The 27,600-nt window shown below is 44.7% G+C and overlaps 1 protein-coding gene across 1 annotated transcript in view; it reads left to right on the forward strand.

The window, feature by feature from the left end:
* Snx30 (sorting nexin family member 30) overlaps window positions 1–27,600 on the forward strand; it is a 107,163-nt gene that overhangs the window by 55,749 nt on the left and 23,814 nt on the right. Inside the window, exons 2-4 of the mRNA XM_036177488.1 lie at window positions 797–988; window positions 10,131–10,241; window positions 22,155–22,313. Of these exons, the coding sequence (XP_036033381.1) occupies window positions 797–988; window positions 10,131–10,241; window positions 22,155–22,313 (462 nt within the window). The remainder of the gene's footprint in view (window positions 1–796; window positions 989–10,130; window positions 10,242–22,154; window positions 22,314–27,600) is intronic.

A 27,600-nucleotide genomic window follows, 5' to 3' on the forward strand; every position in this document is an offset into this window, starting at 1 on the left:
GGCGGTGGTGGCACAGGCCTTTAATCCCAGCACTCAGAGGCAGGCGAATCTCAAGACCAAGCCTGGTCCACAGAGCAAGTTCTAGGACAGCAAAGGCTACACGAAGAGATTCTGTCTTGAAAAGCACAAAATAAAATAAAAATGTTAATAAAAAATAAAACATTATATTTGTAATGAATTCTTAACACCTAATTTATCTAGGTAGCCTCAGGCCTTCATCTTAAGGTGGAAAGAGAATGAGAGCTGTTGTTCTGCAGTCCGTCCCTCCGTCCCTCCCTCCCTCCCTCCCTCCCTCCCTCCCTCCCTCCCTCCCTCCTTCCTGAAATTTCTCCCTCTGACAATTTCTGTAAATTTTTGTTTACTGTGGAATTTTAAATACAAAAGGGGACAGATGGTATGACAAGCTAAGATCTGATTAGCTTTTTATCAACTTGACACAAGTTAGAGCCATCTGGGAAAATGAACCTCAATCTAGAAGACACCTCCATCATATTGCCCTGTAGGCAGGTCTGTGGGGCATTGTATTGATTAATGATTGATGTGGAGGGCCAAGCCCATTGTGGGAGGTGCCATCCCTGGGCAGGTCATCCTAGGGTGTATCTGAAAGCAGGCTGAGCAAGCCATGGGGAGCAAGCCAGTAAGCAGCACTCCTCCATGGCCTCTGTGTCAGCTCCTGCTTGAGTTCCTCCTCTGACCTGTTCGTTCATTTAAAATACATGGAGTGAGGAGAGGCACAGTTGTGGCTGGTGATTTCTCCGTTCATGTGATTTGTAAGGCTGTACTTTTCTTCTTCCAGGATCTCATTTTGCCCAATGGTGGTACTCCAGCAGGCACTTCGAGCCCAGCTTCTTCATCTTCCCTTCTGAACAGACTCCAGCTTGATGATGACATTGATGGTGAAACCAGAGATCTCTTTGTCACAGTTGATGATCCCAAGAAGCACGTTTGTACAATGGAGACCTACATCACATACAGGATCACCACTAAAGTAAGTCCCTGATTTCAGAATGTTGGGGTTCATACTTGTGCTTATGGTTTTTGTTTTTGGGTAATTGACAAAGGCTAGGGTCATCTGGAGGAGGGATCCCCAGTTAAGGAGATGCCTCTGTAAGATTGGCCTGTAGGTAGGTCTGAGGAGCATTTTCTTAATTAGTGAGTAATGATGTAAGAAGGCCCAGCCCAGTGTAGGTGGTACTACCCTTGGGTGGGTGGTCCTGTGAGGTATAAGGAAGGTAGCTTAACCATGAGCCTGGAGGACAAGCCAGAAAGCAGCCTTCCTCCATGGTCTCTGCATCAATCCCTGCCTCCAGGTTCCCGCCTTGACTTCCCTCAGTGGTAAACTGTGATTGGGATGTGTAGCCAAATAGACCCTCTCATTCTCAAGTTGCTTTTGGTTGTGGTGTTTTATCACAGCGATAGAGGAGACCTAGAACAATGCTCTGGGCCAGTTGAGATCCTCCTCTGCCTTTGCGTTCTCTCCTCTAGTCATCTGATTATAATTATGGGAGAGAGTGGTTACATTAAAAGTAAAAGGATTATAGACTTAGAATAGGTTTTTATTTTTAAAATGAGGAGAAATTGTGGCTGAAGTAGTTTAAATAAAACATTTAATCCCTGTAATACCTCTGTGTCATATGGTGGTTTTGCTCAATGTGTTTGTTTCACATTATGCTTGACTGTATCCCAACTTAAGTCTCTGTGATGGGACCAGGATTGGAATTTGGCCTAAGATGAGTTAAAGACAGAAGTAAGGGCCTGAAGCTGATGCCTGGTGACTCTCTGCCATGCTATCTACCAGACCGATAGAGGGCAGAGCACTGGGGCTAAACTGACCAGTTTTCACAGAAATCCTAAAAGATTTGTGTTTAGTTAGACTTTTATAGGCGAGGAACCTGAGTAATTTGTATGGGACAACAAAATTAGTAACTAGGTTTCTAACATGAATTGTAAGACTGAAAAGTCCATATTCTTCGTCTAATTCCACTTGTAAAGAACAAAACATTTAATGCTTACTCTTTGGGGGATGGTGAGGATGGAACACAGGCCTTGGACCCGCTAGGGCAAGTGCTCTATCCCTGAACTACATCTCTAGACCTGTATTGTCGTCTTTACTTTTGAAGTCTTTTGTCATATTTAAAATAGGACTAAAATTTTAGGGTTCGAGCAGGGTTTTTTGTCTGGCAGTATTGACATTTTGGGGGGGGTGAACATACTTTGTTGTGGGGGCTTTCTGTTGTAGGATGTGTGGTGATGTCCCTTGGCTCTGTCCATTAGATGCTAGTAGCACCTTCCACCTGTCTCCAGCCCCACCTGTGACAATCAGAAATATCTTCAGACATTGCCAAATACTTCTGTGGAGAAAATTGCTCCTTAATAGGAAGTTACTAAGTACATTACTAAGGAGAAAATCCATGTTGTCGCGTTGTAGTTTAGAATTTAAAAAGTGCTCTACACAAACAGAGCAAAGATATGAAAGTGGGATGAGGACTTGGTGTGGGGAGGGAGGACTTGGTGTGGGATGAGGACTTGGTGTGGGATGAGGACTTGGTGTGGGGAGGGAGGACTTGGTGTGGGAGGGAGGACTTGGTGTGGGGAGGGAGGACTTGGTGTGGGATGGGGACTTGGTGTGGGGAGGGAGGACTTGGTGTGGGGAGGGAGGACTTGGTGTGGGGAGGGGGGACTTGGTGTGGGGATGGGGACTTGGTGTGGGGAGGGAGGACTTGGTGTGGGGAGGGAGGACTTGGTGTGGATGAGGACTTGGTGTGGGGATGGGGATTTGGTGTGGGGAGGGAGGACTTGGTGTGGGGATGAGGACTTGGTGGGGGGGGGGGACTTGGTGTGGGGAGGGAGGACTTGGTGTGGGATGGGGACTTGGTGTGGGGAGGGAGGACTTGGTGTGGGGAGGGAGGACTTGGTGTGGGGATGAGGACTTGGTGTGGGGAGGGAGGACTTGGTGTGGGGATGGGGACTTGGTGTGGGGAGGGAGGACTTGGTGTGGGGAGGGAGGACTTGGTATGGGGAGGGAGGACTTGGTGTGGGATGAGGACTTGGAGGTTAGAGAGGGACAAAAGGGAGGTGGTGAATGCTACCAGGTTATGTTATATATGTGTATGAAGAAAGTGCTTTAGTGGGAAAAACCTTCTTTCTGTCTGTTTTTCCTCCACCACAAAGCACACACTACAGAGGAATTACAGATGTTTTATGAGCCTTTGTGGACGAACCTTTGTGGATGGTGTTAAAACCACTTCTCTCTTTTCTTACTATTCCTCCCTCCCCCTTTGTTGAGAATTGAACTTAGGGCCTCACACATACCAGGGACAGTGCCACTGAACTATGTTTCTGGCCTTCTTTTTTCTTTTTTAATTAAAACAATCATTTATTAATTACTTATTTGGGGCAGGGAGCCAAGTCTTGCTGTGTTGCCCAGGCTGGCCTGGAACTCTGATCCTCTACCCCAGCCTCTCCACCTCGGGGATGAGAAGTGTGTGCCTCTATACCCAACAAATGTCTATTTTATTTTATTGTAAAAATTTGGTAGGTTCTGTACCTGTTTAAATTCTTGGTGAGATAAATGGAATGAAATATGTTCACATATTCTTCATCCTTTATTGGGTGGAAATACTATATTTTCAAAATCACATGAATAGTAAAATACATGTTCATTGAACAGAAACAAAGACCAAATACAGAGTGGAAATCTTGTCCTCCCGTGCTCTCCAGCTGGACAGTCTTCTCTCCGGAAGCAGCAGTTGCTGCCCCTTGGCCTGTGCCTGCCACTCCTTTCCGTGTGTGCTCTGTGGCACACACGGACACTTAGAGTGCACATTGTTTGGGAGGCAGCTCTCGTACTTTTCCTTCTGCTTCACAGTGTTGTGAAAGCCTTTCCATGTCCACATGACTACACGGAGCTACTCTCTGGGTCTGCCTGATTATGCAACGATTATATAAATCTCTCTCTGTCTCCCTCTGGCGTGTTTGTGGACATTTAAACCAGTCTCAGTGTTTTGAAGTCACCCCACCCCATCTTTCTGCACCTGGCCACACTTGAAGGTTAGGCTGGCCGAGGGTATCTGCCCCGTTATCTCCCCGAGGGGTACTCACACGTGTATGATTTCCTCAGACGTCCTAGGCGATGTTCATATTTCCAGGAATTCTTTCCATTCATTTACGTTTTCTTGGGGTAAACTTACTTTTCACCCTGTAATGAGTAAAATGCAAAACCTGTTTTTCTTGACTTAAGCAGCCTGGTGACAGGGTGACTGCCGTGCTGCCAGCACTGCCGACCCACCCTGACAGTTTTCTTCGGCTCCTGATTCCGCACCCTGCCTCCCCACCACACACATGCGTGGTAAAGCAGACACTGCGGGCTTAACAGGTTCATTGGCGAATGCGCCAGCTCTAACCCACCGTCCCGCCTTCCTGCCTCCTAACTACCTTGTGTTCTTATTTCTGTCCTCTCTCCTGGGATTATTTGATTCCCTGTAACTGAGAAACTGCTCTTTCCAAGTTCTAGTCTTGGGTTTTCACTTGGGTGTGACAGATTGCTGCTGAGTTCTTACTTTTTATTATCTCTCTCCTTACACTCTTGACCCCCGGAGTTGCCTGCTCTTCTGTTTCTAAAAGTGGACCAGGTCCAGTATCTTGGTGATGTGTTTGAAGTCCCTTTTTTTGAAAGCTGTTTACATTATAAATAGTGATATCTGGGAATGAGAGGGAGTGCAGATGGGGCCCTACACCTGGGACTTGGAGTCTGCTGGGGTCCTCAGTTAGTGGCCAAAGCATGAGGTGCAATGATTTTAAACCCCTCAAACCTCTAAATGATGACTGTGATGATGATGATGATGATGATGATGATGATGATGGAGACAGGGTCTCTCTATGTAGCCCTGACTGGCTTAGAACTCACAGAGATCTGTCCACTTCTACCTCTTAAGTGCTGGGATTAGAATTGTGTGCCACCATGCCTATCTCTAATTCAGATCGTTTCTTTTTAAGTTTTTTAAAATTTGTTTGATGCGTATGAATGCTTTGCCTGCATGTATGTCTATGTACAATGTGCAGGCCTGGTGCCCTTTGGAGGACGGAAGAGGGCGTTACATCCCCTGGAACTGGGTTTGCAGGTCATCATGAGCTGCCATGTGGCTGCTGGGGCTCAAACCTGGGTCTTCTGGAAGAGCAGTCAGTGCTTTTAACCACTGAGCCACCTCTCTGGCCCCTCTAATACAGATTCTTTCTTTTAAAAGTTTATTTTTATTTGTATATACATTGGCGCTTTGCCTGCATTCATGTCTGTGTGAGGGGGTCAGTTCTTGGAGTTACAGACAGTTGTGAGCTGCCATGTGAGTGCTGGGAACTGAATCCAGGTCTTCTGGAAGAGCAGTCAGTGCTCTTAACCACTGAGCCGTCTCCCAACCCCCCCTAATTCAGAATCTTGACGGCACAGTAGTGAGCTGAACTTAGCTGAAGACATGCCGGTAAGGAGTGCTCATCAAATCTCACCATCCACGCCTTCCTCCTTGATGGGCAGGCTGGCACAGCCCCTTGTAGTCCAGCATCCCCTGGATCCTTTTTCTCCCAGCTCTTAGAAAGTAACGACACGGTAACGGCTAATTATTGGACACTTAGCCACATGTCTATCTATTTTGTGGTGGAAATTTCAATTTTTATTTTATGTACTGAATCTGTTGTAGGAAACTTAGAAAATGAAACTAAGCTAAAATAATAAAATGAAAACATACCTGTCTCTATAAGCTCATAGTCAGAACTAACTATTGGTGACTTAGTGTGCTGTTGTCTCTGTTCTTTCATGAAAATGAACATCTGTATGTAGCCAACTCAATAACTGCATTGCATATATCCTTCTGTGCTGGCAAGTCCCAGGCAGCACGTTTTGCCTTCATCTCTGAGATTGCAGCCCTGCTCTCTTGTCTGCTGTCCCATTGTTTATTTTGTGCAGAGTGCTTTAAGTGCCTGTGCTGATCCTCACACAGTGAGGTGGATATTGCAACTATTCTTAGTTTTAAAATGGAACTTAGACACAGGGACATGAATATAATTGCTCACTGATGCGGCTAATGTGTGGTGGGGCTGGAGCTTGAGTTCAGAGTCCATTCTCTTAGTAATTGTGCCGCACTTCTCCTGTGATGGCTAGTCTTCACTGTCAGGGCCTGTGGGTTGGAGTCCCCTGGAGCACACCCAGGGTTATGTCATCACCAGCTCCTGTGCTTCGCCAGTTTCTCATCCGATGCTTCAGTAGTCTAGAGTGTAAACGCTGCTAAGAGGTTTGAACAAGGAGTTCAGGATTGTAGTGGGCGTTTGGCTTACCGACAAGGATTTGGGTGACTGGTTTGAGCAGTTTCCCTGGTGTGGTTTGCAGTTGGTTAATGTGAACTGGAGGTAAGGGGGAAAAGATGTGTGTGTTGGTAGCTTGGCAGTTCACTTGGCAAGAACATAGCATCAAGCCAGAGCAGTAACCACAAGAGAGCATGTGATTGAGAGAGAACCTGTGTGTGTGTGTGTGTGTGTGTGTGTGTGTGTGTGTATGAGTGTGTGTGTGTGTATGAGTGTGTTAGTCAGAGCCTTACTGACTTCAGACTTGCTGTGTAGTCCAGGCTTTTGTAGAACTCATTCTTGATCTGCCTCTTGAGTGCTGGAATTACGGATACTCGTCACTGTGTCTGGCTTACATGTTTTTGTTTTTGAAGATGAAGGAGAATTAACAGGCAGATGGACAAGACAAGGCTGGCCTAGGGAAAAGTAGACGTGGGGTGAAGACAGGAGAGCAGGACAGGAGTTGCTGGCTATGTAAGGAGTTGTGTGCTGAGGACAAGCATACGGCGTGGCTGCTGGTAGGAGAAGCACACTTCCCCCGCATTGTTCTGGAAAAAGGAAGGGGAGCATGTCTCGTGGAGGAAGTTGAGGGATTCTTTGCTAATAGCTGTAGTTTTCTCTAGGGCAGCGTGACAAGGCAGGGATGAAGTTAAGTAACGAGGTTAAGAAGTCTTCAAGACGTCTGCAGCTTTTTAATGACTGATGTCGTGAGGGAGGTTGAGGCTGCTTGGCAGTCTTGGGGATGCTGTTATAGACTGTGTGTTACTCTTTGCCTGATATTGCTAAATGCTCAGATGCTACCAGAGGACAGTCTTACCTTTTGCGTTTGTGGAGGCTAGCGGTTGCTAAGTTAATTTAGTGTTTTGGCCAGTTTCAATAAAACCACCATGGATTCTGTTGCCACTGGAGACTGCTTTTGTACCGTTTAAATTTTCAGAAAGTCTATTCGAAATCTTTGGGTACCCATAAGAGAGTCTGTAGGATAGAAGTTACTCCTGTGTAGGGCATCGGGCTTCCAGAGCCCTGGGCCTTCTTTCTCTGGTGGGAGGGGAGACCTTTTATGGTCTGTGGGGCGCAGGTGTAGGCTGTCTTGCCGGGTGTTGATACATTGTGGCTTTGATGCTGATATTTCCAGAGATGACCAGAGAAGTGTTCATATGGAACGGCAGTGCTGAACCTATAGCATGATGAGTTCTTTACACTCACTCTGTGCCTGGTTACTGCCTCCCATCTGACTGGAGTGATGGGTGACCTCTGATGGACACAGTATGGAAGGTCCTCTCTGATGATGGAATTGGTCTGTCTACTGATATTAGAGAGTAGAAACCCTGGGTCTCACAGGGGGCAACTGACTATACTCATCCCTGGAGTTTCGTAAATATTTGTATATAAAATATATATACATTTATATATTTATATTTATCCAGCAGTTCTATCCTTAGGAATTTGTTTTAGTGGGATTAATGGATAGAAGCCCAATGATGTTTAATGTAATGTTGTTTATTGTTTAAAAATCAGGAACAATTTCAGTAGGGATTAATTGTGTTATAGTCACTCAATTGAGTATTGTATATGTATTAAGTGATTTTAAAGGTCTGGACACAAAGGTGTCCAGGCTGTACTAAAATGATACAGAAACCAAATGAGTATGCATAGAAAAGTGTAAGTTTGTAGATTTAAATACTAATTTTGTTTTCTATTTAGAAGGACTATATCCATTTTCATAATTTTCATGAGGTTTCAAAATAATCAAATATAACCTATACAGACAAAAGGGTAGAGCCAGATCTCCAGATATAGAAATGTTTGAATAAAACACAGCTTCTGCTTGTGTCCTTTGCAGTTACCAAGTGTTGATTTCATAGAGTAGGAAAGTAACATAAAGGTGGTTTGTGGAATTGATCTGATGGACATAATACGAAAATTGGTAGATTTGATCATGGAACATTTAGGAAGGTGGAAGGAGAGACTCGGTTGCCTAGTCATGATGAAAACCATGTTTCCCCTCACCACTGCCGACGGGATTTCTGCTGGAGGCCGGGTGTTGGAAGGGGTCTGGAAAATGTCTCTCTCAAAGCTCGTAATGTGGTGGAAAGTAAGACTCTGTGCATTTCAGGGACCTGGCGTGGATACTAACTGCCCCTGGGGCCACAGAGCACAGCACGGTGGGTCGGTGGTGGTCCTGCTGCGCTGTGCCTGAGTTCATCCACAGTTCCACTTCCTGGGAAGCCTCCTGGTAACCGAGCAGTATCTTTGTGGTGTGTCTCCCCAAGTCTTCCCACTCCGCCTGCTTTGACATGGGGAAGGATAAGTTTCATGGATACTTACAGTGCCAGGGGCTGGACTCCCTTTGAGGGTCAGTTCCAGTTCTGCTTAGGCCAGGAGCACAGCTTTGGGGAGAACGACATCATAACCTCAGAGCCAAAAGCTGCGCACAGCCTTGTTTGGCGAATGACTCTTCTTCAGGTATTTTAAGGATTTTTCTGGAAGTCTTGCATTAAAACAGACTTTGGACCTGAAAGAATACATTTGTAAAATGTGGCTTAGATCATGTAGTTTATCTCATATTTGAGATCAGTAACTGCTGGTACCCACCTTGGGAGGGATGGTGTATCTGAGAAGAGATAGTAGTTAATAAGTAAAAATCGTATTTTGGTGTAACTTAATCTTATTTAACATTGGTTTATTTTTAAACTGATGTAATTACATTTCAGAAAACTTTATAAATTCATACATCATTAACATTTTGTGTAACAACATGGCATTTTGTTATTTTTTTCTAGACATTTCCTCATTTATATCTAAAATGCAGTATACATTCAAAGTCATTGTTCTGGTAGAATATGGTAGATTTTTTTTCTTTTTCTTTTTTCTTTCTTTTTTTTTAATTGTCTCACTGTATAGCCTTTCTGGCCTGGAACTCACTATGTAGGCCAGCTGTCCTTGAACTCATAGAGTTCCCTTGCCTCTGCCTTGAGTGCTGGGCTGAAGGCGTACACCACTGCACCTGGCAGGTCTTAGAATCTGCCTCACATGGGAGCAGACTTCTGTTGTCCTGCTTGGTTGGCTCCCTTGGCCCTCAGCAAGGCTTGTGAGCATATGTAACAAGGTAGATACAACATTCCTTCCCATGGATTTGGGTTCAGTTCAGCAACAATATCTGAAATTATATTATTCTGGGGGAAAAAACCAACAGCCCTCTCAGAGTTAAGCTGGAGGAAATGAATCAAATGCTCTAGACAATTCTGAGGAATTGCTCAGTTCCATTTCTTGAGGGTAGGAAAAAAAAATCAAAACCAAAACCAAACCAAAGATCTGATGTTTTCATCCTAGCTCCATCTATTCCCTCCTCTCTCCCTTTCTTCCTCCCTCCTTCTCTCCCTCCCTCTCTCATCTATCTGTTCGTCTGTCCATCCATCCATCCATCCATCCATCCATCCATCCATTCATCCATTCTTTATTTATTCATCCATCCATTAATTTATTGGTTTTTTGAGACAGGGTTTCTCTGTGTAGCCTTGGGTCTCCTGGAAATCATTCTGTAGCCTCAGGCTGTCCTTGATCTTAGAGATCTGCCTGCCTTTGCCTCCAGAGTGCTTGGATTAAGGGCGTGCGCCACTATGCTGGGCTCCATCCTAGCTCCTTGACTTTGTAGCCTCCTGGTAAACTCTGGTTTTGTCTGGTGCATGGGTGGAAGGAAGTGTGCCCTTGCCTTATTTGGTTATTCTAAAAGTGTTTTTCCTCAGCCAGAATGCACTCCCACTCACTTGTGCACATTTTCCCTTCTCTCTTCTTTGCAGAGCACTCGGGTGGAGTTTGACTTGCCAGAATATTCTGTTCGCAGAAGATACCAGGATTTCGACTGGTTGAGGAACAAACTGGAAGAATCACAGCCCACTCATCTCATTCCCGTAGGTAGTAAGTCACTGCAGCTTGCTTCTTGCTTTCCTGAATTACGTTCACACAGGTGTTGCTCAGTTCTTTGCAGTGTGGGTTCCCTCTGATTTTGTACTGAGTCCGCCCACCGAGAGAGTATGTAAGATAGAGGGGATGTGTCTCACATTCCCAGTTTCTGACCTCTTTGCTAGTTTCTTAGCTAAGGTGGGATAGGTGTTTACTTTTTTCTCCCATTCTCCTTTCTGTTGAACGATACTAATCAGTGTGTGTGTGTGTGTGTGTGTGTGTGTGTGTGTATGCGCGCGCACACACATTGGAAGTCAGAGTACAGCTTTCAGGAGTTGGCTCCTCTTTCTGCCTTCTTGTTTGTACTCCCAGCAGCCGGTCCATGGGCTTCTGGGCGAGTCCCCTGCCTGCCTCCCATCTCAACAGAAGGAATGCTGGGATTGCAGATGTGTACCACTCGTCCTGCTCTTCATGTGATTCAGGGACTGAACTTGGCCTATGAGCTTCGCAGCTAGCATTTACTTACTGAGCCATCTCCCTAGCCTCTGTCTGTGTCTCCCTGTCTCCCCCATCTCTGTCTGTCTCTCTTTTATGTGGTACTGAGGACGAAGCCCAGGGATTCACACTTGCTTGGCATCTGCTCTATACTGAGCTGGACCCCAGCCCTCTTTTTACTAAGTTACCCAGGCTGACCTTGAATTTGCAGCCAGCACCAGCCAATTGGGGTACCTGGGATTACAGGCATATACCACCAGGCTCACATTTTACCTTTTTCCAATACAAGATCTTACCTTATTGCCCTAACTGGCCCAGGACTCACTATATAGCCCAGGTTAGTCTCAAGCCTGTGGCAATCCTCCTGCCTCAGCCCTGTGTAAACTACTGTGCCTGGCTCAGACTTTCACTTGCATTATAACAATTTTTTTTTAATTAAAAAGGGGGACACCCTAACTCTTTAAAAGATTGAAGTTTGATAGCTGGGTATTCTGGCTCACATCTGTAATCCTAGTACTTAGGAGGTAGGGGTTGGAGGATTACTGTGAGTTCAAGGCCGTCTTGAATTACATAATGAGTTCCATGTGGTCTCGGCTACAGTATGAGACAGTGTCTGGAAAAACAAACAACAGTAAAAACAAAAAGATTGAAGCTTAGAAGTGAGTCTCACTGAAGCTACTTTTCCCCCTTGGCGGATATTATTCTTGAACTTTGGCTGCCTACCAAGAAGGCGAAACTGATGCTTCAGATTGCGGCTGACAGGGCAGGAGTCTAGCACACCCTTCTTCACAGCCACAGCCTATTGTTTAAAACTCAGACAAGAAAACCACCTACCCCTGCGTATCGATGCAGCATAACATGGACCCCCACTTACAACTTTCGGCTTGCTTTCTTTTTTAAAGAGCTGATAACTAAAATTTTAAAAACTGAATAATTATCATACGTATTAAGTAGTTTTCCAATGCTTTTCAGTTGAGATAATTACTGTTTGGTCCCCCATTTTCTTTGGGGGCTTTAGGAAAGTTTGGAGCATACGACTGTCCAGAGGCCGGTTTATCATTCAGTAAGACCTCGTGTGAGTCACGGCCAGGGCTGCCCAGCTTGCCCATCACTGCTGCACCCTCCAGCCTCCTTTCCCCTCATGGTTGGATGAGGCTGTGCATGCTGTGAACACTGAGTGTTTTTAGGGGTTTGAGGTGATCCGTGTGGCTAGCACTGGGCTGGAAGTGGCGGGCCCTCGGCTCCGAGCTTCCCCCAGGCTTCTCTTTTTGACCAAGTCCTGTCTGCTCTTCCAAGCCTGCGGCTCTTCTTTTCCGCCATCCAGTCACTTAGGAACATGCCTGAAAAAGAAACAGCCATGTTAAAGCAGTTGGAACAAATCCTTAAAATAGAATCCTACTTGGCCAAATGGGCAGCTAGTGATGATTTTTTTTCTGAAATGCAAAAACATATGCTTTTTATTTCAGAACAGCTTCAGGGTTATTGTGAAAATTGGAGAGCAGGTTCTTATGTACTCAACACCCAGTTGCCACATTTTACACAAACGTGAGCTGCTTGCCTCATTTAATGAGCCAGTCATTATTGATTAATAAATATATTTACTCAGAGGACTTTATTCAGAATCAAGTAGTTTTGCCTAATGTTTCAGTTCCAGGTCAGGACCTCCTGGTCAGGCTCTTTTGACTGATTTTGCTTGTGACAGTTTCTCAAACTTTCCTGGGATTTGATGGCCTTTAAATTCTGAGGTTTGGTAGTGGTGTTTCAGAGAGGCTTCAGTGGACGTTTGTCTGAAGGCTTTCTTGGTTAGATCATGAAAGTGTGGGGTAAGGTGTTTTGGAGAAGAAAGTTACAGCTGCGGACTGTTAATCTGGGTCACATGACTTAAGAGGACGTTTGTGGGGAGTTTCTGTTCCCTCTTCTCACGGTAAAGACACTTTCCCTGTAGCCCAAGCCTTGCTCCCTCCTGGCAGCTCATGGTTTTTCTTTTTTCTTTTTTTTCCCCTTTATTTCCTTGTGGTTTGGCACTTGAGAATCAAAGAGGAGAGAGACACCTGCTGGTAAAGTGAAGTGCCACTGGTCCATAGATCCTGTGCTGCACTGAATGTGTCTCCCGCATCCAGGGAGGGTCCTGGCATCCTTCAGTACAGTCTCCACTGCCAGGAAAGTGCTTTAGAAGCAGGCAGGCAGAGACTTGAGTTTCTTCACAAGTTTTTTGAGACTTACCTGAAGTGGAGAGATTTAATTTAGGAAAGTATCTCTGGTTTAAATAGAGAAGTCAGATGAGAAGTGAGCTTTTTGCTCCACCTCCCACACAAAACTCATCTTACAGACTGTTAGGAGGGACCCCTCAGTATTTAAGCACTGACTGTGTGTTCTTCAGTGGACCTGGCATGTAAGTAGGTGCTGGTAGGTATGGGAGTACGTGACTTGGTAGGAGCATGGGTGAGATTTTAAGACAGTCAGGGGGCCTCTGCTGGGGGAACTCAGTGTCACTAGAGGCTGGGGGGCTAAAGCATTGGCTCAGTGGTTAGGAGCATCTGCTGCTTTTGCAGAGGACCCAGGCTCACCGCTGTCTGTAACTCCAGCTCTAGGGGATCCATACCCTTTTCTGCTCTCCAAAGGCACCAGGCCTATGTGTGGAACATAGGACATACATGCAGGCAGAACACTCATACACATAAAAGTAAAAATCTTTTTAGAAGAAATATCCACTCAAATCTTAACAGAAGTGGAAGCCCAGGAAATGTACAGCATACTTACTGTTTAAGTTTTTGCTGTCTCCTTTAAGGAAGATTTTATTTTTATTTTTTAAAATTTTAGTAGACTTACAAATTTCATTTTACGTGTGAGTGTTTTGTGTGCATATATGTACTATGTGTGTGCTTGGTGTCCAGGGAGCTCAGAAGAGGTTGGTGGATCTCCAGGAACTGGAGTTACAGATGGTTGTGAACTGCTGCATGGATGCTGGGACCTGAATGCATGTTCTCTTCAAGAGCAAGTGTCCTTAACCACTGGGCCATCTCTCCAGCTCCCTTGTTTCTAGTTGTTTGTGTGTGTCTCGCTACCATGGAGGCCAGAAAGGGGAGTCAGATCCCTTGGAGCTAGAGTTACACATAGGCAGTTGGGAGCTGCTTGGCATGGGTGCTGGAAATGAGCCTGGGCCTTCTGCAAGAACCATGTGCTCTCTTAGTCGCTGGACTTCCCCAGCCCCGTGTTTCCTCCATTTTAAAAGCCTTACTGAAGCTGTATATGTACAGTGCGCTCATTTGAGTTTATAGTCTGTGTTCAGATGTGTGGAACAGCCAACAAACCAATGTTAGGACCTTCCCATTGCCCCATTCCCCACCTGTCGCTGTTGCCCCTCGAGTCTGGTGACCTCTTCACTGCCTCCTTGTCTTCTTGTCTTCTTCCTACACTCAGCATGTTTTCAAGGTTCCCCGACAGTGGAGCACCAGTTAGTACTTCCTTCTTACTGTGTGAGAGTATACCACGTTCTGTCTGCCTGTCCACCCTTGGATGGAATGGCATTTGTTTTCGCCTTTGGCTGTTATGCACAAACTGCTACGGACATTGCGTGTACGTCTTTCTGTGGCAGGTGTCTTTATATTTGGATATATACCTAGGAGTATAATTGCTAAATTATATGTTATTCTGTATTTAACCTTTTGAGGTACTGCCAGGTATCTGACATTCCCTCACATTGTGTGTGAGTTCCAGTTTCTCCACATCTTCGCAAACAGTGATTACTGTCTGTCTTTAATTATAGCCATTCTAGTGGGTGTGAGGTGGCATCATGCTGTGATTTTTAACTTGCATTTGCCTGAGAGCTGAGAGCATCCTTTGATGTTCTTGGTGGATATTTGCATGTCTTCTTGGAGAAATGCCTGTTCAGATTCTTTGCCCATTTAACTTCTTAAAGATTTATTTTATTTTGTATTATTATGTATATGTGTGTGGATGTATGCATGTGAGTGCTAGTGCCCTTGGAGGCAGGAGGTGTGGATGTCCCTGGAGCTGTAGTTATAGGCAGTTATGCATTACCAGACATGGGTACTAGGAATCAAACTTGAACCCTCCTCAAGAGTGGAATGTGCTATTAACCATCTCTCTAGCTCCCTTAAAAATGGAGGGTTTTTTGTTGTTGTTTGTTTTTTGTTTTGTTTTGTTTTGTTTTTTTCATTTTTGTGGAAAGGAACTTTAGAATCTGTTTGAATTGGTTGGGAATCTTAGGGGAGATTGACCCTAGGGCATTTGTCAATCCACCTCTCCCATCTTAAATCAGCTGTAGTTAAACATGTCCGAGAAGGGCTGTGCTCTGTGATTTGACTGCTTAGGTTAGGAGTATGGAGATAAAAACCATTTCTTTAAAAGGATGAGGGATAAAGCTCTAGTTGAGTGCTTCCCAGCATACACAGGCCCCTGAGTTCCATCTCCAGTTCCTTGTGGGATGGGGTGGGGTGGGGTGGGGTAGGGCAGGGAGGGGCAGGGATCACTACCTCCTTTAGACTTTACTGAAACTGTGGAAGTTGTAGCCAGTTGGACAATGGCCCGAGGAAAGCACCTGGATGCTTGATTTGCTTCTCCTCATGAACTGGAATATACCTGCTTTGTTTCCAGTCTCTGTGACTTCATACTTGGCATCCTTTGTGGGCTCTGGTGGAAAAACCCAATTTCCTGCTTCTTAGACCTACCCCTTTCTTTTTCCAGAGGACAATCACAAGAAAATTTATAAATTGATTGACTCGCCTTTCAATTCAGTTGCTTCTACTTTGTCTTCACAAATCTTGGCCTGCTAAAAGTATCCTGTCATTGTCGTGCTCCCTGTCCCCGAGGTTCTGAGGGTTGAACACAGCACCTCACACGTACCAAGCATGTGCTCTCACCACTGACCGCCATCCTAAACTGTTAATTGTACATGTATTGTTAGACTTCATCACTGACCAATACCTGCCAGAAACAATTTAAAAGAATCAAGGTGCATTTTGGCTTATAGTTTCAAACCTTGGTTGATTGGATCCATTCTCTGAACCTGAGGCATGGCAGAGCGTCACAGCATCAGGAGAATGTGGCTGAAGCTGCTCACCTCAGAGCAGCCAGGGAGCAGAGAGATAGGAAAGGGCCATCCAGATATATCCTAAAGTCATGCCCTTCTTCCAGTAACCTGCTTCCTCCAGCCAGTTGCCACCTCTTGAAGTTTCTGTCACCTTCTCAAATAGCACTGCTACCTGGGCACCAAGTCCACGTGAGTCTGTAGGAGACACTTCAGATTTAAAACCTTACAGAGCCCTTGGAGGTCTTGTATTCTGACATGCTTTCTCTCTCTCTCTTTTTATATTGCTTTGTTCCTCTGGAATTTTAAAAACAGAAAGAAGTAACCACATGTACTGGGAGCTGGATATATGTGGAGTGAACTGAAAGACAGTTCACTCTTTTTACTATGTAATGGAGGCACCACAAAGTCTTAAATTGAGACTATTTTCCCCACACTGTTTCTTTGTAAGTCATATAATTGATGTACCTTAAACCTTGTACATTTTACAGGTGAACAATTTCACGAGTGTGTCACCACAGTCAAGAGAGTAAACATATCCACCCGCTTCAGAAGTGTCCCTGTGTGTATGAACACTTAATACTACATATAACAAACTTTAAAAGTATAATATTTTTATTTATCCTTTGAGAATTAAAATTACGTCTCCTTTTGGTCTATTTTATCTTTTTTTCTTCTTGGCAGTACTGGGGATTAAACCTAGGACCTCATACTTTCTATCAAGCTATGCATGAGCTCTTTCGTAGCACATATTTAAGTGCACACCATAGTGTTCACTAGAGACGATATTCATCGTGTATATGAATTAAACAGCTCCCTGTGTGCTCCTTTCCCACCCTAGGTAACCACTGTTCTTTGCTTTGCTTCTGTAGGTGCTCAGTGGCCTCGCCGTTGCTTTCTTTACTGTGACTGTCTGCCCGGCAGACAGATGGTACAATTAGATGGGCATGTGTAGGCTCAGGAGATGACGCGCATACATCTATTAAACACTTTGGTGGTGAATTCTACTTGCAAAATGAATGTTTGCTTTTCCCGAAGGAGGAAGGATGTATTTGCTCTGCAGCTTTATTCTCACTGGAGTTAATGAGGAGAATTTGTATTGCAACACTGTTTTTCCCCAATTTGAAATGATAAATGACTTCATCTTCTAGCCAATCCCTGATTTTTCGGTTGGCTTAGTGGCTGCACATGAATCTACTGCTATTTTAATTACCATCTGCCACCCCACGGCCACCTCACGGCCACTCAGGCCAGGGCTTTTAGCCCCACAGCCCTGGCTCTGCTGTGGTTTCAATATGTAGGTTTAAATTAAGTCTCTGTCATTCTACTTACCAGAAGAATTTGAGAATCAAGGGCTGGGGTGAAAATCTGCTATAGCTCAAAGAGGCTGAGTAGCAACTGTCTAATCTTGCTTTTTGGCCAGAGGCCACCGTAAGAGGCACATCTCTTCACTTGTCCCAGAACCAAGAGGAAGGTCAAACTCCAGTCCCTGCCTCTTCCTTCCTGTGCGTCTTCTCTGTCCAAATAACTGGCTTCTCTGTGGCCAATTCTGTTCAGCTGGTATCTGGCTCTGCCCCTTGATTTAAGGTATAACTTTATTGGATAGTCTTGGGAGCATCAGAGTGTGATCAAAATGTCCCACATCAAGGCCCTCTTTTTAGATAAAACATTTACACACGTATGTGCCAGCTGCCATGTGTATGCAGATGCCCATGGAAACCAGAAGAGGGCATTGGGTCCCCTGGAACTGGAGTTACAGGCAATTGTGAGGTACTCAATGTGAGTGTTGTGAACCAAATTCTTGTCCTCTGCAAGAGCAGCAGGTGTTCTTGACCGACAAACCATCTCTTTAGTGTTCCCACCCCCCACCCCTTATTTTGAGGTACTTCTAGCTTACTTGGTAGGGAAGTTAATAGTAAAATATTGATTGAACTTCCAAGTACTTTGAATTAAACTAGGGATGGCAGTTTTTCTTCTTAATGGCATGGCTTTTAATCTTGATGCTTCTTTATTTGGCAGTGAATCTTGGAGTGAGGTTTTCTATCAAGTGGGAAGGGTAGAAAGGGACAGGTTTGAGTGATGAGTGGGTGTGCAGTAACCCTTCATTGAATTCAGGGACGGACTCTTGACAAGAAGTTGGCTAATCCACTACTGAGCAGTTGTGTGTAGATTTCCTACTTAGAAATACACTTCTCTGTGACAGTGTACAGGAAATATGCTTTTATTTCAGATTACAAACCAGAATTAAGCTAAAACCACATATAACATATACCCCCAAGTCTCAGGTGCTGTGTATAATGTCAGTGTTTCAAAATTAAACCCTGAAGTTTCCAAAGGATTATTGTAATAATTTGCAAGTAGGATTTTTTTTTTTTTTTTTTTTTTAAGATTCCAACATAGATCTGTACAGATATTTAGAGTTGTCTCTTTCTGAGATGGGGACCTGTTGTGTAGCCCACACTGGCTAATGTAGCCCAGCATGGCCCCAGGTTTCTCTCGCCTTAGTCTTCTGAATGCTGAGATCACACGTGTTGTCACTACATCCAAGTGCGTTATGGTTTGGATTCACTTCCCGGGTCATTGTGGTGGGCGTCTTTTCAGGTGTTCCTTGGCTGCTCGTAGATTGTGGGAGAAATTGAAAACATCATTGCCTCATTACTGAGCTTCGTCATCACCCGTCTGCTCATTTAAAAAAAAAATGTGTTTTTAAACATTTTCAAACTCAAACATTATTTGTTGTATTAATTATTGTATACATGGCACTGTGGTACATGAGGATATTTTCACACAGATACATGTCCACTGAGCATATCCACCTTGCCACCTCCCATTAGCCCTTTATTTCCCTGTACAAGTTCATGTCATCTATACATATGTGAATTTGTCCATGTAGGTATAAAATCTAGGAACCACATATAGGAGAAAACATTTGATAGTTTCCCCCGGGACTGGCCTGATTTGCTTACTCTGGTTAATTACGTCCGGTTGCTTGTAAATGACATAACTGAAGAAGGCTGTAAATGGTATATTTTCTTCATCCATTCTTCCACTGTGATCCTTAGCTTAGCTGTTGTGAATAGTCTGGGTAGTTCCCTGGCTTAGAGTCTTTCTGGCAGACACCCAGTTGTACAACAGGGTTATGTAGCAGATCTGCCTAGAGTTTTTTGTTTGTTTCGTGTCTTACAGATTTTATGCATGGGTTAGACACATTAGTGATTAACTCTGAGTCAGCAGTAACGCATTGGTTTCCCATTAAGGAAAGGAATAAAAGTACTTGCCCTTGGTGTCATTTAACCAAGAGCGAGCCCAGATTTGAACTGTCCACCTCATGCTCCCCATGTTGTCTGTCCTTTGTTGTGTGATATGAATCTGTGCCTGCCTGAAGGCTGTCTTTGGGAATCTGTCCCTGTGTCTGGGTCTTCTGTCTGTGTGTCTGTCAGTTTATGAGATGTGTGTCTGCTTAATCGAAGGGCCTCATTCCGTCTTTATTGAACAGCACAGAGAGCATACATGGGAGGAATGGGCTACTTTAGGGAAATCTTTAACAGCTTTATAGAGGACGAAGTCACTCGTTCCAACGGACCCACACAACAAACTACTATAAATATTGTTTATCAACCAATATCCATAAATGTTGCGGTCAGCCTTCATGGTAGATTTGAGGAAGTTGCTCTCAACCTCTGTATTTGCTGCTTTCAGCAAATGACACACATGCGTTGTTCTGGGTCAGGGGCACAGAAGAGTACATAATTGAAGATTACAGCTATGACCAGGTGGTGGTGGCTCAGGCCTTTGATCCCAGCACTCTGGGAGGCAGAGGCAGGCAGATCTCTGAGTTCTAATCCAGCCTGGTCTACAGAGTGAGTTCCAGGCCAAGATTACACAGAGAAATCTTGTCTCGAATAAAAACCCAAAACAATAAGAACAAAAAGATTATAGCTATGCATTAGTTTAGATTATAGACGGTGATTACGAGAAGTCCTAGGCAAGTAAGGATGATTGTTACATTGTCGCTTAGGAGCAGGCTAAGCAGTTCCAGTACACAGCAGGCTAACTGGTATGACTTAAGTGACATCAGGTGTATTGTTAATTCTGGCTGTGTGGTCTAGCAAATGTTCTAGCCTCTTAGAATGCAAGAGATAGTGTTAGAATCTATCTATCTATCTTTCTTTCTTTCTTTCTTTCTTTCTTTCTTTCTTTCTTTCTTTTCTTTCTTTCTTTCTTTCTTTCTTTCTTTCTTCCTTCTTCTTCTTCCTTCCTTCCTCCCTCCCTCCCTCCCTCCCTCCCTCCCTCCCTCCCTCCTTCCTTCCTTTCTTCCTTCCTTCCTTCCTTCCTTCCTTTTTTAGCTGAGGATCGAACCCAGGGCCTTGTGCTTGCTAGGCAAGCACTCTACCACTGAGCTAAACCCCCAACCCAGTTTTAGAATATTTCATTGCCGCAGTTTTGTTTTTTGTTTTTGTTCTTGAAACAGTCTCACTATACAGCCTTGGCTGTCCTGGAACTCAGAGATCTGCCTGCCTCTGCCTCCCAGAGTGCTGGGATTTAAAGGAATGTGCTATCAAGAGAAGCCAGTTTTTGGTTTACTGAGGGAACTGCTCCCAGTGGCTTCCATAGTAGGGAACTGGGTTATATTCCTACCAGCGGTAGGTAGATAAGGCTTCGCTCTATCTACATCCTCATCAACGTTTTTTTTGTTGTTGTTGTTAGAACCCATATTTTTCAGTTGTGCATAGCGGTCTCTTTTTACCTGGAGGCAGTAAGAAAGACATCTTTAATAATTCATTTGAGTAAGCTACCAAGGAAATAAATTGAAGGGAGCTCAAAGGTCCCTGAAGGAGTAGCTAGTTTAAATTGTTCAACAGTATTGACTCAAAGATTTATGATAGAGAAATTTGAATGAGAGAAGTAAAGGTTACATTTTGATTACAAACCTAAAATAAAGATTGTCTTAGGTTGTGTGAGTTTGTCTATTTCCTTATTTCTTCATTTACCATGTTCTCAAACCCTTTGAACTAGGAGCAGAGTCTTAAGCTATTTCGATAAATTTTTGTGTGCTTGATGTTGTCTGCCCCCTTCTTTAGTGTGTTTGTGTGTATATGTGTATGCATATGAAGGTAGTGTAGGGGTGTGTGTGTGTGTATGTGTGTGTGTGTGTATGTCTATGGAGCACAGCCTTGGGTGGTTTGTATATGTATATGGATGCGTAGGTAGTGTAGGACATGTGTGTGTCTCTGGTTGTGTATATGTGTATGTGTGTGTGCGCATATGTCTATGGAGCACAGCCTTGGGTGGTGTGTATATGTATATGCATATGTAGGTAGTGTAGGTACGTGTGTGTGCGCGCATGTGCATGCATGTGTCTGTGGAGGATAGCCTTGGGTGGTGTTCCTCCGGCATTGTGTTCCCTTTCTTCTTCTTTTCTTGTTCTTTTCTTTTGGACATGGAGTCTTTCACAGTCTAGGAGCTCACTGAATAGGTTAGGCTGACTACCCAGCCTGCCCCAGGAATTACCCACCTGTCTCTGCAGCCTCAGCACTGGTATTACAAGTACATACCACTACACCTGGCTCTTCTTTTAAACGTGGTCTCTGGGACTTGAACTCAGATCCTTGTGCTTGCACAATTAAGCTATCTCGCTTTCTTGTCTTAGACATTGTCTTCCATCTTTCTCTTTATAGCATCTAGACAATTTAAAGATGGTCCAGCTGCATTTTCTGGACAGATGTTGACGTCTCAGTGGTTCAGGGGTTATAGTGTTTTGTTCTATGCATATGAAACTGACAGGACTGTTAGGATTTGATACAGCTACATTTCCCAGAAATCTTTGTGTTGATGATAGCATAAAGAACTAACACTCGGGGATGTGGTGGCGCATGCCTTTAATGCCAGTGCTCAGGAGGCAGAGGTAGGCGGATCTCTGAGTTCAAGCCCTGCCTGGTCTACAGAGTGACTTCCGGGACAGCCAAGACTACATAGAGAAACCTTGTCTTGGGGGAAAAAAGACTCACAGATTAAGAACTACCATTCTTGGGCTAGAAATTTAGCTCAGTTGGTAAAGTGCTTTGCATAAAATGATATGGTGGGATATACCTGTAATCTCAGTATCAAATTGGAGTCAGGAGGTAAGAGTTCAAGGTCTTCTTCAGATACACAGTGAGTTTGAGACTAGCCTGGACTACATGAGATCCTGCCGAGAGAGAGAGAGAGAGAGAGAGAGAGAGAGAGAGAGAGAGAGAGCGAGAGCGCGAGAGCGAGCGCGAGCGCGAGCTAGCTCCCAGCACTGTTCTTGCACAGATGGGCAGTAGAACTTTGCTAGCCTGGTGAGTTTTTCTTGCACTGTCTTGATTGGTCTATTTTTTTTTTTCCTGTTTTATAGCCGCTTCCTGAGAAGTTTGTGGTGAAAGGTGTTGTGGATCGTTTTTCAGAAGAGTTTGTAGAGACCAGAAGAAAAGCTTTGGATAAATTTCTAAAAAGGATTACAGATCACCCTGTGCTCTCTTTCAACGAACATGTCAACGTGTTCCTCACTGCTAAGGTACAGGCAGAGCTTCATGTGTTTCTCTGTACCTGATTGTTGTTGGGCTCCTTCTCAGATAACTGCTTTGGTCTTTCACGAGCCTCTTCCGTGAGTGGCCCTCTGAGGTAGGCTCCATCAAGGCCCCCTATGTCCTTGGTACCCATTGCATTGGCATGGTTACTGTCTTAGAATCCAGGAGGAAAATAGACTGCCTCTCTTGCTGTGGCAGTGGAAGCCGGTATTCTCACTTGCTGAAAGCAGAAGTGTCCAGTAAACACTTCTTGGCAGTGTTAGTAGGTGAGGCTTACTCACAATAGGCACAAAAGAAAAAGAAAACTGGGCATTTGGTAAAAGTCATCTTCAGGGCTGGCAAGATGATTCAGTGGGTCAAGTGTTGGCTATGGAAGCCTAAGTCTTCTCTCCAGGATCCACATAAGGGTGGAAAGACCCAGCTCCACAGGGCTGTCCTCAGACCTCTACAATGCCACCAAGGTGTACACACACACACACACACACACACACACACACACACACACACGCATGCACTCAAAATAGTACATTATAAGAGTGTTTTTCCATAAGAACCTGTTGGGGACGCAAAGGTCCTTATGCCCACAGAGCACAGGGAACCAGGAATGTTAAGCACACAGGGGCTTCTTCTCAATGGAGGAATTACATATTTTCCACCCAGAAGGCTGGGAGTGGAAACTGTTAACCTGGTGACCTCTTTGTTATCTGTGGAGGCATATCTCATCCACTGTCTTAGCGTTTCTATTGTGAAAAGACAATGATCACAGCAACTCTTATAAAGGAAAACATTTAGTTGGTATGACTTGCTTGCTGTTTCAGGGGTTCAGTCTGTTATCATGATGGGGAGCAAGGCGGCATGCAGACAGACGTGGTGCTGGAGCTGAGAGTCCTACATCTTGCAGGCAACAGGAAGTTGACTGAGACACTGGGCAGTATCCCGAGCATAGGAACCCTCAAAGCCTGACCCCACAGTGACACACTTCTTCCAACAATGCCATAGTCCAACAGAGCCACATCTCATAATAGTACCACTCTCTATGAGATTATGAGGGTCAATTACATTCAAACTACTACATCTACCTTTTGCTATGGAGGGCAGACCTCACCCGAATCACCCAAAATGCTTATCCCAGACTCTACCATCCTTAGAACATTGTCTTTAGCCCCTAGTTAATAGAACCCATCCTTAGGGAAGATGTTACATGTACTTTCTGGCCTCCGTGCTGTCTTGGTCAGAGAGCACACTGGATTCTAGGCCTTTTAGCTACATTCATGGTCATATGTATTTTGCAAAGGAGTTCCTATATAATCACACCTTAAGCTTTATTATGCACCTGGAATTGGAATGATTGTTGCCTGGAACCTTTTCTCCAAATTTTGCTGTGTTTTAAATATGCTGACAATGAACCTCCTGGCATCAGATGCCCCAGGTCTGATCTGGTTGACGAAGTTAGTAATCTGAGCAGTGTTCATTCTCATCTCTGCTTTTCCACCTTCCAGCCCCTCACGGGCCCTGTAAAAAACCGTGGCTTCGTTTTTCAGACAAGGGAACTGAAGTTCAGAGAGGTTAAACTCGTTCAGTCGACGACATCACTAGGACTGGAAATTGGGTCCCGAGGCTCTTAGCCTGTTTCCACCTGTACCCCAAGGCTGGCCATTGCTTGCTGGCGGCTGTCTTCCTCTTAGGGGTGCTTTCCAGTCACTCGCCAGAGAAATCGTTGGATTCCAGCCTGCTGCTAGAGACTGTTCAGGCTCAAGTTGCTTGTTCACTGGCCTTGTGTTTTGCTTGCTGTGGGCAGAACTGGCCTGCAGTCTAAGGTACTCCACTCTCACGTGCGGAAATGGGGTCACACGCTCAGACTCTCAGGTGGCTTCTCCCTGGCCAACAACCCATTTAGTTTCAGATTCCTGCTCTGATGACAAGGGTATTGAGGTCTAAGTACGGTCCATTTTACCTGTTAAAATGACAAGAAAACTGAGACATCTGTACAGATAGCAGCTGCTGTCATTTAAGGCTTCTGGAAGATGGAAACTATCTGCAAAGTCCTTGAAGTTTTTGTTTTTAACTTCAGTCGATGGCAGCCAGTGCACTAGCTCCCCCTACAGGTTGAACATGTTTAATGTAAGTATTTCTCATGGTTCTTCAAGTTTCTTTTTCTTTCAAAGTGCAAGTCAGTTCTCAGGTTGCAGGTCCTTTGTCCAGTAGCCTCGGGCTGTCCTCATTACTGAATGAAGTGGGAGAGGGTTGTGGCTTGGATTCCTGGTCCTTAGGAATCTGCATGAAGAATGAGTGGCAAATAGTGTGTGTCTCGGGCTGAACAGTATGATACAGTCCTGCGGTTTCTCCATCAAAATCCTGTTCCATGTAAGTGAATGCAGGAGAGCAGCCCTTAAACACAGAGTTCTGCCCGGGCTTGGTGTGGTGCATACTTTTAATCCCAGCATTTGGGAGGTGGCAGAAGAAGGATTAGGACAGGGTCATCCTTAGCTATGTAGTGAATTGAAGGCCAGCCTGGGTTACATGAGCCCCTGCCTGAAGAAACAGAGAACAAAACCAGGAAGAAAAAAAACTAACCCCATTTGCGTATCACTTGCCAAACTAAACACAAACTAAACACAAACTAAACCAAATAGTTCATGTTTTCTTAAAAAAAAAAAAAAAACTATGAAAATATATATGATGTGAAATGTATTTCTTTCTTTCTTTTTTTTTTTTTAAAGATTTATTTATTATATTATATAGTGTTCTGCTTGCATGCCAGAAGAGGGCACCAGATTCCATTATAGATGGCTGTGAGCCATCATGTGGTTGCTGGGAATTGAACTCAGGACCTCTGGAAAAGCAGTCAGTGCTCTTAACCTCTGAGCCATCCCTCCAACCCGAAACACATTTTCTTAACAATTTCTAAATGTACAGGCCAGTAATGTTAAGTGTATTCACACTGCTATGCAACCTTTCTCTAGAACTCTTCTAGAACTTTCTAGTCTTAACAAATCTGAAACTCTGCTCATGAGACAAGAACTGTTTCTCCTCACCCAACTCTTCCATATTTTCCTTTGACATACTGTTGTGTGAACCCCCCTGGGGAGATGTCAGCAAACATCTCTTCCTCCTCCAGATGGGGCACAAATGATAGACCAACATAACGATGCCTCCAAAGCTGAGCTTCACAAACCAGTGGGTTCATTGGGTTTTGTTTACAGAACCTGGGGAAAGGGTTACATACAACAGAATGTATGATTAATAAATCAACCACACAACCAAAGAGTCTCACCCCAGTGTATGTTCCTGTAGTTGCATAGATGAGTATTACCTCTATTAACTTCCTGTGCGGTATATGAGCTCACTCCCACCACGAAGGAGAATTCCATGCAACTGGGAGGGAGGTCTAGGAAGGAGTGGCTGGTGTCTCAGCTGAGGGTCTGATGGTCTTCCTCCTGTGAGTAACAACAGGCCTGACCTATGGGTCCTTGGGTAGTCACAGCTGTCAATGAAGGTGCTAAGGCAGTGTCTTACAGCATGGAGTGAGTCCAAGTTCTTAGATGGACCACCTATATGCAGCATTTGGGGATGACATGCCCTATCCCAAACTCCGACATGTCTCCAAGAAGAAGCCAGTGGTGCTGGGAGTGTGAGGAAGCTTGGTGGACTGTGTAGGCATGGCCTTCATTTGTGGTGGAATGGGTGCGTCGGTTAGATAGGTATCACTAATAATTCCATCCACTTGTTAGTTGACTTACCTCGGGCATGTGACTTAACGTTTTGTTTGAAGGGGAGAATGTGAAGGTGAGCGAACCACTTGAGTCTAGTCTCTAAAATAAGTCACCTGTGGAAGGAATTCCAAGAACCCAGCAACAGTGAGGCTTCAGTGACAGCCCTGAGAAGGCCTGGTGCCTTTCGGGAGGTTTCCTGTCAGGATGTCAGGATGGGAGATGGAAGCTCTAGAATATTCTCCCGGCTGCCTGACTTGGAAGGGGAAAGAGATGGAGAGGCCCTAGAGGGATGCTGTTGTTCTCAGGTGGGCATGGCAGCTTGGCCATTCATCAGTTATTCATTCTTTACCAGGACAGGTCATGAGAAAGCCATAGGCTTGCTCGGAACCCCGCTCTGTGAACTGGGGGTGAATGTTCTGTTTGTAGTGCTGTGGATGTGAGCAACATACCAGCACCTTCTGTAAACCCATTTTTGAAAGTGATACAGGACAGCCTAAAGACAGAGTTCAGTAATGGGAACAGGCTTGTTTCCATGATGAGCTATATGCACTTTGAGTTTGTTTTTGTTTTGAGATGGGCCCTGTGGTGGTTTGGATAAGAATGCCCCCCATAGGCTCTTATATTTGAATGCTTAGTCATCAAAGAGTGAAAAGGATTGGGAGGTGTGGCCTTGTTGGGGAAAGTGTGTCACTGGGGGTGGGCTCCGAGATTTCAAAAACTCGCACCAGGCCCATCTGTTTGTCCCACCCTGCCCAGTAGATCAGGATTTTTCTCTTCTCTTCTCCTCTTCTTCTCTTCTCCTCTTCTCCCCTCTCCTCCACAGCCCCCTCTTCCCTTTCCAGCCCTCTCTTTCTTCTCCCTGTCTCTGCCAGTGGATCAGGATGTGGATCTCTGACTTCTCCAGCACCGTGCATACCACCATGTTCCCTGCTGTGATGATAATGGACTAAACCTCAGAAATTGTGAGCAAGCCCCAGTTAAATGCTTTCTAAGTGTTGCTGTAGTCATGGTGTCTCTTCACAGCAATGGAACAGTGACCATGATAGGGTCTCACTTTGTAGCCAGTGCTAGCTCAAACTCCTGATCCCCGTCCCTCAGCCTCCCAAGTGCTGGAGTCATGGGCATGCGCCACCAGCTCAGCCCTAAGAGCTGTTTTTTTGTTTGTGGGACAGGGTCCTACTGTGTAGACTAAGCTGGCCTTGAACTCACAGAGATCTACCTGCTTCTACTGCCTGAGTAATGGGACCAAAGGTATGCACCACTATGCTGAATACTGTATCTTTTTAAATTTGGATACAAATTTTAAAATTTTTAAAAGGTTCAACCCATTTCCCACTTTTGCCTTGACCCACGGGAAATTCAGAGTTTAAAATTTGTTTACAGTGACAGTTCACCTGAGTTTCTCTTAGCACGCTACCCTCCACCCTCTCCCTTCCTCATATGGCTCTAGTTGAGTCTGAGTGAGTGAATGGAATGAACCTTTGGGTGTTTAATTTTGTGCTAAGACAGCACGGGGCATTTTTCCAGAGGTTTTAAAAGTTATGTTAGAAAGAGTGTTGCA

The sequence above is a fragment of the Onychomys torridus genome, chromosome 2 (genome assembly GCF_903995425.1).
Source record: "Onychomys torridus chromosome 2, mOncTor1.1, whole genome shotgun sequence".
Classification (NCBI taxonomy): domain Eukaryota; kingdom Metazoa; phylum Chordata; class Mammalia; order Rodentia; family Cricetidae; genus Onychomys; species Onychomys torridus.